At 37.0% G+C, this 12,046-nt stretch overlaps 2 protein-coding genes across 2 annotated transcripts in view; both read left to right on the top strand.

The window, feature by feature from the left end:
- The window catches only part of LOC139742056 (phosphorylase b kinase regulatory subunit beta-like), a 41,232-nt gene extending 34,685 nt beyond the window's left edge, over window positions 1-6,547 (top strand). The window contains exons 16-23 of the mRNA XM_071652616.1: window positions 232-358; window positions 1,287-1,435; window positions 2,373-2,575; window positions 3,149-3,203; window positions 4,030-4,180; window positions 4,677-4,846; window positions 5,105-5,179; window positions 6,069-6,547. Coding sequence (XP_071508717.1) covers window positions 232-358; window positions 1,287-1,435; window positions 2,373-2,575; window positions 3,149-3,203; window positions 4,030-4,180; window positions 4,677-4,846; window positions 5,105-5,179; window positions 6,069-6,275 — 1,137 coding nt within the window. The 3' untranslated portion in view covers window positions 6,276-6,547. The remainder of the gene's footprint in view (window positions 1-231; window positions 359-1,286; window positions 1,436-2,372; window positions 2,576-3,148; window positions 3,204-4,029; window positions 4,181-4,676; window positions 4,847-5,104; window positions 5,180-6,068) is intronic.
- LOC139742036 (cytochrome c oxidase assembly factor 1 homolog) overlaps window positions 1-12,046 on the top strand; it is a 425,467-nt gene that overhangs the window by 65,978 nt on the left and 347,443 nt on the right. The gene's annotated exons all lie outside the window — the stretch shown is intronic.

Raw genomic sequence — 12,046 nt, 5'->3', positions numbered from 1 at the left:
TTTGTTGTTTTCTAGAAAGAGTTTGATTCAACTCTAACATCTGGAAAATGTAAAGCTGTTGCCAAATGGAAGTACCTGTGATCATAGCATGCTAAGGATTATTATATTACTTCCTCAAAAAGCTGGTGAAAAACCCTTGTTCTTTGGCTTATCACATAATGACTCAATACTACTAATTCCCATGTCAGTGAATTATTAACCCTTAACCTTAACCCCTTGACTTGTCCACAGAGTCTTGAAGGAAAGTCCACCTCTGAGGTGATCCAGGAGCTTGGACGGAGAACATCACTACAGAGCCAGGGAGAGATTCTGTGGGTGTTACGCAACAAGGAAGGACCATACTTTGTCATTGATGATGGTGAGTGATGTCTATGAGTGTATGTCAGAAAATGTCAGCTTCCTTCCATTGTAATGTAAATCCTGGCCTTTAGTCAAATACTAATATTCATATTGTCATTATGAATACAACTTGTTTCATGATTAACTTATGATTAATGATTAATTATTGCTACTGCCGAAGACTTCTTAAGAAAAATTGCCAGTGCCAACAACATATTTGGCTGTTTATTGTCAAATTGTGTAGTCAGTAGTGATGGAGTCTCTTTTTGCCTCAGCCATGAAGGATGCTTGAGGTGTTATTTCTGTGTAGATTGCTGGGAAGTTATCAGGGTTCGAAATTGGCGATGGTCCGCTGGCCATTGGCCACCCAAAATCATGTCGGACTAGCTAAAAATCATAAAATTCTGAAGTAACTAGTCCGTCTGGCTAGCCAAAATATTGCTTCAGTGTCAAAATTGATTCTAAGTAGTCCGCCTGGCTAGTTAAAAAAAAAAGTTAAGTGCGACCCCTGGTTATGTACATACAATGAATGATGAATATGAGGTCTTGTGATACAGCAATGAGATTAGATATTTCAGTGCAATGTCTGCTAATTGGAATCATTGATAAGGTATGAAATGATGTCATACTAGTATGATAGCTTTTGCCACGCAGAAGAATATATGTAAGTAGTTTTTGCGCTTGATAAATGGATAGTATCTGTATGAAATAAAAATTGATATTATTATGTTACATGGCTTGATTGACACCTGACCAATGTCTTTACTTTGTCTAGTCCTATCTTTCTTTCATTGGAGGATCAGGGTTTGGTTATCTATTGTATCTGTACCTCTTAGCGGATTGTTACAAGGAATGCCATTACATGCAAATACTGGTTTCATGAGTATTTGACTTAACGGTACATCGTAATGGAGTCATGCTATTGTTGTAATGGTTACCTTGACCAGTAACCATTAGAGACCGGCTGGACATCCTCTACCAGAAGGCTCGCATCTTGAAGGACTGGTCCACTGTGCGGTACTGTGCCAGCATCATGCAGAAAGTGGTTGACAGCCTGGCTCCTTCCATCACATCCATGCTAGTTAATGGCAAATTTGTGAGTCCCTCTATGCTACATTAAAAATCAACATTAGCCACTAATACATGTAAATGTAGATCTTCCATCAAGACTTATCTCAAAATGAATATTTCCAGCACTGTATATATATTGCATAATGTGATATTTTCTCACATGTTGCTCTAACTATCCTTTTAAAGGGCCAGTAGGAAATTTAAGAGTCATCGAAATTATGATGATCTGTGAATATGTGCTGTTATAAATTACTCGAGTGTACTATTGTGCAAAGTTGATATACTTTTCAGTTGACGCTGTGGTTATCTGTTGACATGCATTTTACTATCATTCCAAAAATGCCCGAGTTTTCACAATGGCACTAGTTCTATAGGTCTAACTTCTAAATGTAGAGAACTTGTGGAAGTGTGATTACTTCAATGAAAAATAAAACTTGATAGGAGTGGTTCAATTTTCAAGCCTGAAAATTTTCTATTAATTTCTATGGAAATAAGTATGATTTGTGTGGTGTGTGTGTGTGCGCACTTTTTGTGTGCTTCAAAATGTGTGAAAACAGTATTCCTTATCTCATTGTGTTACATGCATATATCATGCAGTGTGCACTTCCATTTGTTTCAAACTTTCTTTTCTTCTCACTTTATGTCAACTAAGTACCGTACCAGCCTTCAAAATACAGACCCCCCCCCCCCTTAGAAAAAAAAAAGAACTAGATCTGTCGTCTTCGGGACATGATACATATATGGTATAAGTTTGAAATTGATAGGCAGAGGACTTTTTGAGCTAACCTCTACACAACTTTTGAGGAGAAATAAGAAGAAGAAGAAATAATCCGTACAAAAAGAGAAGGTGATCCATGAGGATACTCGGATCACCTAGTAAATGGAAAAAGACATATGACAGTAGTGATATTAAAAAGGTGCAGAGTAATGCATGCTATTTGTTTGTACCCTCCTGAATATAGATCACCATTGGAGTGTTTGGTCATGAGGAGGAGATCATCAGTCGACCTCACAATCCACAGGAGATTAAAACCATCATCTATGACCGCTGTCAGCCATATGATATCAGGGAGGCCGTCATGCAGCAGGAGATGGTCATTGCTCTGGGCAAACTCATCTCAAACAGACCCAAGCTCTTTGACAATGTCCTCAAGATAAGAGTAGGGTGAGTGAAAGTTTTACACTTTTCAACCAACCCAAATGTCTTCAAGTGTTTCATGCAAGACATGAAGTTCTGAGTTCAAACCTCAAATGTGAAAGAGGGTGGAGTCAAGTAATTTGCTACTTTCTGCTCATCATCTCTTAGATTTCACACTAGCAAATGGTTGCCACATATTTCTAGGTACTGTTATGGTGCACATGTTATATAAAAGAAAATTTGTGTATTTCTGACTTTGTATTTCTTTGCAAGTAAAAGTTTCTTTAATCTATTGATGTGATTTTTTTTTTAAATACCGGGGTAATAAATTTAAAGTATATACAAAGTATGATAAATCAGATTTAAATTTTGCCTATTTCAAGAATTGTACTACATGTATCTCTTGGACCACACCACCAACATACATGCAAAAAATTGCAGGCACATGAAAACAGATAGACAGACACTTGCACACATGTCAGGAAGACAAAAGTACATGTCAGTGTATGCAAAATGCATGTTTTAAAGAGTAGTATCGCATCATTTTTCATTGGTTAATATAATATGTGTTGAGACAAATGATTGATGTTTTATTTCTAGGTGGTTACTACACGCCATGAGATCAGAACTTGAGATAACATGGAAAGAGACAGCAGTAAGTCATTACCTTAATCCATTTATTATATCTTGAGATGACTAGGACACTATTTATGAAATAATCACACTTTGTTCCCTATACTTAGTAATAGATTATGAATAGTGGAGAGAGGAGAGTGGGATACACTGGCTTCAAGTTAAAGTCCTTACATCATTGACAATGGCAGGTTTTCTAAGATGAATCCTTGTTTATACCTGTTTGAAGTCATAATTTTTCTTGGTATGTAAAAACACACACACACACACACAAAAAAAAAAACAGGTATGAAGTTCAGTTTTGGGGTTTTTTTTCGTGCAAGAGATTTCCTTCTTTGATCACATTCTAGAAAACAGAAAAATACTGTATACGCTGAATATTTTGCGAGGTTTTTTATTTTCCCGAATTTCGCGAGTCAGGTGCTATTCCCAAATTAAAGACACGCTAAAATATTGACTCTGATGCCGATCTGGATGTGACGTACGCATGTACATTTCTCCGTTCAGTACAGGACTCCACGATCGTGAATTTAACCACTTGCGAAATCATCGGGAATTCTCGATTTGCGAAAATTTAGACTCGCGAAATATATGGCGTATACAGTAGTCTGACATTGTTTTGTGTTTGGCTTTGTACCAATAATTTTGTGGAGCTCAGTTCCTTTTTTTTTTTTTTTTTTGGTCACAAAATGTTGCACTGTCTCTAAATAGCAATACCAATAGTGTGTATTTTCCTAACTATGTATGTATGGCAGTTTGACATGAAGGAAAGAATGAAGATATGTTTTTACTATAAAAGGAATGATGTTATTTTGATAGTGCATACTTTTCACCCTGCTTTCCTGCAGCTGATCCACAGCCTGTCACCATCACGCCTCAAAGATCTCCTTAGCCATGTCTTGGAGCTCAAGATGACAACTCTCAGCAACCGAACGTGGCTTCAGAGAAGACAGTTCAGTGGTGCCCTCAATAGGACTCCTCCACAGTTTTATGACAAAGGTATGTACAGCTGCATTGCTTCGTTACACCAGTACAGTCTAGACACTTGACTCACTTTAACCTAAAGTTCTTCACGTTTGAGCTGCAGCATCAGTCATGATGTCAATTAACTTTAGTTTGATTCTATTCTATGTATAATGGCTGACATTAACCCGTTGAGGACAAATCCCAAGTATACTCAGGCAAGTGTCTATGGGAAATGCGTGTTGTAGCAAAATCAGTCCGTCCTCAACAGGTTAATGTGATATTAAACAATGATAATGATTGCAGTAGTTACATTATTATCATTTTTATAATCATTACGATCATGATGCCACAGATAAGGAGGCATCATTGTTATAATCATTTTTGCTATCATTTTTTATGTCAGTGTGATTACTTCTGCTACCAGTATGAATTCTGTTGTAATTACTGCTGTTACTGCCATGACTATAATTGTTATCAATGCAGTTGTGTATATGACATTGTTTTTCATATCATCTTTATGATGGACTAGTGTGGAACATCCTGAGCCGCACACCTTCAGGTCTGAGCATTGCTAACTACTACCTCCCACAGCAGCCTACGCTATCAGACATGACCCAAACTGACCTCAACTTTGCCCTCCGCATTGAGGAGATGTTTGGCCGCATTGCACACCCAGAATACAGGCAGCTTATGGTAGAGGTGAGATTTGATGCAAGAAATGTGTCATTATCCTGAAGTACCTTATACTATCATATCATCCCTCTTTGCCTATGTAGTGATATCTCTAATGTATTCATGACTATGGTTTATACTGATTGCTATCAAGCTACTGCAACATTTGATGTAGCATTTGATGTGTGAAGAAAATACCTACTTCTTATCTATATTCCTTTTCTATCATATTGATTCACCACTTTGTGTTATGTATGTTTTGATCTGTGTATCCTGTATGCATAGCTCCTGTCTGTGGTGGCCACCATACTGGAGAGGAATCCTGAGCTGCAGTTTCAGCACACAGCCAACATGGATTCTGTAAGTCTGTCCACCTATCCATAAAATTCCTCTGCTGGCTAGTTGTGTTTGGTGTGAGAATGTCACAAAGAGAGCAAGAGGGCCATATTAATCCCCCTTTACAGTAAATAAGGAGTGAAATTCTAGTTGTGTACATAAACAGAATTGATGTCATTATATTGCTACCAGATGCAGCTGTGATTAGCTCATCATGCAAAAAAGCCTGAATATGACAATAATCAACGCTGCACACTGGTACTGGTTCAACGGTCCAGGACCTGTAAAAATCACTGTCAGACCAGTAACTTTTTCAGGAATAAACCAGTAAAAGATGGAAAAACTGGGTACCTACTGGTTAGACAGACAGGTCAGGCCAGTAGAAAAAAAAAAAATGGGTAAGTGTGCAGTCCTGCAATAATGGTTGTAAAAAAGTACTTGTGTAGATAGTGACATATAGCTGTCAGCTTTACAGCTGTTTTTCATCCCCTATATGAATTCAATTATGGCATCCATTTTTAAGAAAAACATTTCGCTTTGTTTGTTAATAACATTGATATAGTATCTTCGAGCTATGTTTAGTTATTACACCGTGCTAGCAATCCGGATGTCTCGGGTTCAAATCCCGATGGAATCCCATTTTCTTTGCTCATTTTTCCACTAATAAATATTAAAGATATAGATACAGCAATTTTAGCTGGGTTGTTCTCTTCTCTAATTAAGATAGGTTGTGATACTAAATGTCTCAATATGCTCCCATATTGTGTGTGAAGCACATGAAATTTATGCTATTTATGGGTTGTTATTTTGTGTATGTACGTCATTTTTCATAAAGACTTTATTTCTATCTACTTTTGAAAGATGTGTTAAAGGTCTGATGTTCGTTGTATTTTTTCCCCCTCATAATGGAAAGATGGTGCATGAGGCCTTTGAGCTCTACCGCCAAGATTACATGAAGGGAGTGGATCACAATCTAGATGACCTGACGCCATTCTACAATCTTCCCCTCATGGGCAAAAAGAGTGCCTCTAACTACCTAGCCAGGGTCGTCACTAGGCACCTCCTGAATTCTGCTCCTGTCAATGTCGCTTTGGATGCCGAGTCTTGTTCAGTGTCCTGAGGGAGGATTCCATATTGGAGGATCTCACAGCCAGGAGCAAGGCATTCTGTGGTTCAGGCAGTAGGACATGAGAAATACAATGCTACCAGCCTTACTTCATGAGAAATACTTTATGAGAAATACAATGTTACTTCATGAGAAATACAATGCTATCAGGCACTGAGCTGGTAGTTAGGCTCTCAGATTTCTTGATTTATTTTTCAAGGCCGACTAGATACTGTTTCCTTGTGTAAACAGAACCTGTATTTCAGTGCATGTATGTGTTCCAGTGATATTGTACACTGTAATGTAACACTGTTTAAGCACATGTTTGTGCAGTATTGCATTATCCTCTTGGTATTTTGCCATCAGTACTATGAGCCAAATCATATTGGACAACTCAAAAAACAACAACAACAACAAACACAAACAGGGTACTGATAAAATTGTGAAAGAATGGTAAGTCTATGAGATGTCTATATGTTAAAAACTGTGATTTTCCTCTCCATACTCTATTTCCTGAAACGAAGAAATGCCTTAGTGAGTCGAACAAAAAAGGCATTTTGATTCAGAATTATTGTCCAAACTCACATAAAATGTCAGGAATGGTAACATATCGTCTGTTGAGAATGAGAAGGGCTTTAAGTCTTCTCGAAAACTATGGGTTTTGTGGTCACTTAACGCCCTTATCATTCTCAACCAACGATATAATGTTAAATGTACCAACTTTGTCTCACAAAATCAGTATTATTGAGCAAGCTGGGTAGAGAGGATGATTAATGTTTAGCTGTTAATTCTTCTTATCTTTTTGAATGCATGAAAGCAGACATCCAGTGTACAGTAGGTATGGGTGTTTGGCAAAGAGCATCTTTTTCTGAAATAATGATTTGAGATGCCAAATTGGGTGATATTCTTTTGTATATCATGCTCTGAATGTGTGAGAAAACTCTAAATGAAGTGAGGATAATATGAGAACAAAGAGCAGTTTGACTACAGTGTATTGTCATCATCCTGGCTCCAATCATTCTTGTTTCCTTACAAACACATGACTAATGTTGCAGAAATGTATGAAAAATAGTCCTATATGTGTTTATATTATCACCCGTAGCAAAAAAAGCTGCTGAAAACTGCTTATCCAATGAAGGCGAGCCAATGAAGTAAAATGGAGTCAAAAGGGGCCTGAGCTCAGGCCCCTTTTGACTCCATTATATTATCACCCATTACATTATCACTGCTGATTGATCTTTTTGTCCTACAGAGTCCATTACAAATTTTCTTTTCTTTTTTTTTTTTTTAAAGAAAGTAAACTTTACTTAGTAAATCTTGGTTCAAACTTTAAATACATCATGGAACAATTGTTTGGAGCAATCATTGATATGACAGAAGAGACTATATTTGAGAATACATGTATCACTAATGAGGCACTGTGAATCTGTAAAATCTTGCTTCACAGGTCATAGACAGCCCAATATATTTCCAGTATGATGCTGGTAACAAAGAAAGATAAGCATGGTAGATTGAGGCATACTTCTTTGTACAAACCAGGGAGAGAGAGCCTTTCTAGCGTTTTTCTTGTTTAATGGTACAGTACTGATTGATAATGGAGTGTTTCATATCGAGTTGACTGTGAAATATTCACAAACAAAAACTAGGCTTTGTTCAAATAAGTCCCCAAGAGCAGCTGAAGTCTGATATTTAGTTTGTTGAGTTGTTGATTTAAGCTTTTCTTCTTACATTACTTGCTTCCTCACTGTGTGCTTGGGTTGTCATTCTGGGTGCATAAGCATATTTTGTTATCACACAATGATATCACTGGTTTGAACTATTGTGCACTTGTTTGCTGTGAGTTATAAAGGTGGTCTAAACCCTTTTGTGAGGCTTGGAATTAAGAGCACAGGTCATAGGTCAGAGTTGTTGATTTCCTGACTGTGAAACATTTAATGCTACATTACTATTCAGTCCGGTGACTGAAGAGTGTACATGTGACCCGAATTTGTATAAACATCATACTGTTGCTCATGACATTTAATATACACTTGTACGGTATTACTATACCTAAGAGGTGCTATTTCCAAGCATTCATTCATTTCAGTGGTACAGAATCATGAGTTGATGCTGACTTGTTGGATTGTAGCTTTAGTCTCATATTTATATAATATATGTAGAATTTTATGGAAGAATATATCAAGAGTTGATTTATATAGAGGAGGGTAAACCTATCGTTGAATTTGATTCATGTTTGATAGTACATGTATGTGTAATAATATATAACATTTATAAAGTGCTGAATATCAAATCTGTGTTTAGCAGCCATGAGAGGAATTTTAAGATTTTTTTTTTTCATACTGTGTAAAGTCCAATGCTGTTCTAAGTAACTGTGTGAAACATAGATTATGGCTTTATTGATTGGCATGAGGATAAATGAGTTCTGTGACTGAACAGACATCAGACCTCATAGTATCAATGTCCAGTCCATTTTTCTCTGGGTATGACCTGTTTTGACAGACAGACAAAATGAGTAGAAGCAACAGACAAGAAACAAAATCTTATAAGTTTTATGATATTGCCAACTGTCCATGTTTAAACTCCAGGTGGATCAACTTCTTATCTCAATAGATCTATACTTTCTGTGGTAATGTCCAGTACTCTTTTCTTTTCTTTCCGATCATATTTCGAGCAATTTTCATTAAACATATCACTGGAGTACAGTACATGTAGCACTTTGCATTTTCAATTAATGTGGTTGCTTCCATTCGCATTGATGAAGACAAAAGTCCAGTGCATGTCAGGATACTGAGACTTTAGTATACTCAGAACCACTACAAGGAATGTTGTAAGTGGCACACCTCTACATCAGCGCAATTGTATCCCTGATTACTATGAATTGGTTTGAAAAGTTCTATCATACCATATTCGTTGGAAGGGAAGTAATGCTCATTTTGAGTCAGTTGCAGTGCAAGTGATGTGGAAAGTAAGAGATTCAAGTGGAAAGCCAGTGAGCTTTCAGAAATTTGTCGTGTATGTCAAAATGTACTGATTTCAAATGACAGGTCTTCTCTGCACTACAAGGCTACAAGTAAATAAGATGTGAAGATTAATTTCATGTTTTACAGGTAACCAAAGTTCTTTGCAGATAATAGCAGTAGGCAGAGGTGTGGCAGACTGGACACATCTTTTGACACTGTTTTGTTTTGATACCCGTGACTAGGAGTCATGCCGTGGGCTTTTAATTAAGTGATCAGTCTAAACCTAATAAGAATGCATCAAATAGCAGCAAGGTGGCTGCTTGTCAGGAGCTTGTAGTATTCTTAGTTTTATGTGCCCTTAATGACCTGCCTGGATTGTTTATTTTGAAGAAAACATGCAATAAACACAGATATAAAACACTTAAACATGTCAAAGTTTATATTTTCTGTGAATCATTTTATTACAAATTTAAATGCTTCTATGATTAATATTTCATTATTCAAATTGGAACATTTGATAAACTGAATCACTTACCAGTACACATATAAACAGATTTGATCTGCACTAATGCCACTACATGTATATACATGACTTCCCAGCAAAAACACACTTACAACCCATCAACATGCTACCTGAATTGATATAAAACACACATTGATTTACGTAACATAACTAATTGGGAAAGAACAGAGATGAGAACCATGAAAAACCACAAAAATTTACAAAAAACTTTTCATTTAAAATGTAACTACGGCTCTTGGCTCACAGGCTTTGTACATACATGTACATATTTTGTACAAGTAATTTGTAAATAAAAAAATGTAAATTAACACCTGCATGTATCATGAATTCAACAACGATGCATGAAATAATTTCCCTCATGTGTCATACGAATCCTTCACATGAAAGCAAGAATTTAATTAAGCAGTTTTCTTCACTGTCTCTTTGTACAGAGGGAGACAAAGTGAAGATAACTATACCTCAATCCTTATAAATCGAAGTGGTCTGTAAAAAATAGTGAAATGTTTTAAGAATGCTACTGCTCAGTTCACTTACTATCTGTAAGTTGTACAGTCAACCTTGCTTAAGTCGACTGCATAAATCGAAAAATAGGGAAGTCAAAAGATCTCTTCAGGTCCTCTTCAAATTCTATTGATTCTAATCCCTCTAAGTTTAAGCTATTTCTTCAGTCCAAACAGATTTCACTTGGAAAAGGTTGACTGTATTTTTTTTTCATTCTGTGCACAAAGGCAAAAAGCAATAGATACAGACTGTATCAATTCACACTGATAGTCTTAACTGATTCACATTAGACTACATTAAGATACTTGAGGGCATATAAAATGCATAGACGGTGACAGAAAAGAAATTCAAACACTGGGTAGATGAAAAACAAACGATAACACATAAATTCACTAGAATATATCAATCTGCACACTGAATATCTTGTTTTGTGTGTATTCTCGCAATGTTCATCACTGTTATACAAAGAAAGCAAGATTAACATTTAACATCCAGCAAATAACTCTCTTTAAACTGTATATGGCAATAACAGAGTCAACAAAATACAAAAGTTATAAGTACGGTACATTGCAAACAAAAATTACTAGTACTGTTGGCTTACATACAGTGAGAAAGAAGGATGTAAACATACATAGCTTTCATATTTCTCATTTCGTATTTTGAGGTGACATTGACACATCCTGTTCTGGATTAACTACATTGACAGAATGCAAAATCTGATATACAGTGTATTCTCTAAAACATCTACCAGGCACAATTTTTCAGAGATTGTCAGTCACATGGTTTACATTGAGCAAGCAGCAGACACAACTGAATCATCACCAACTCTGTCACTGAGCATATTCAGGATTGACAGCACATTAAATAATAAGTCACCAATTAAACACTGAGATCCCATTTCACTAGGCATGTAGCACAGTAATGTGCAACTGATATAAGCAAATCATTCGCATAACTTCTTGTACAAGAGGCTGAGAATAATAAAGTGAGGATGTTGACTACCAGGAGTCTGTAAAATGCCTTCTCTTGCATATATGACAGCAGTTCACTTAAAATAATGCAGGTATTTGAAATTAAGTGATATGCTGATTAATGTCGGTTCATTTATGAACTGAACTAGAAAAGAAAATGACATTTGTGAAAGAGAAATGTGCGGAATCTGACCCCTCCAGTTTCAACATAGACAAAAAAGCCCGGCCTGATTAGGGTTAAAGGGCTTCACTGTTGCACTTACCCAATGGCTAGGGCAGGCACCATATAAATACTATGATGCTGGTTAGCAAGCTAGTAGAGTATTACCCCTTTCAGTAACTCATGCATTTTTGGCCAGCTCCTGGCCCAAGCTACACAATTGGCCCGTGCCAAGCAGTAAAAATTGTGTATAGTAACTATAGTAGAGCCATGCTACTGTTACAATGATCCATACAGGGACTTGGCCACGTAAGGGATAATTACCAAGGTAACTGAACTTGTGCTCCGACGGAGGGCTCGGCCAGGTAATTGTGACCTTTGACAGCGCAAGGAATTTTGGCCCGAGCCTGGCGCTGCTGTTGTTCATGAACTCTTTGATCTGCACCAGGCCCATGCCTGGTGGTAGCTTCAGCAAAATAGCCTGCTCCTGGCGCGGGCCACTTTGGCCCGACCCATTCATAAACTCAAAATTTTACGACTTAGCTCGGGCCTGGCCCAAGCCAGAGGAGTTATTGAAAGGGGTTTATGACTTCTCAAAGAAAATGGGGGGGGGGGGGGGGGCAAGAAAAGACGTAAATGATTGGAATGATAGTGTCTATTGAAGGCAATCG

Source organism: Diadema antillarum, unplaced genomic scaffold (genome assembly GCF_040938485.1).
Source record: "Diadema antillarum isolate AM-2024a unplaced genomic scaffold, OU_Dant_1.0 seq00000975_RagTag, whole genome shotgun sequence".
Lineage (NCBI taxonomy): Eukaryota > Metazoa > Echinodermata > Echinoidea > Diadematoida > Diadematidae > Diadema > Diadema antillarum.
Note: the sequence above shows the minus strand (reverse complement) of the source record. Positions and strands in the feature narration are given on the sequence as shown.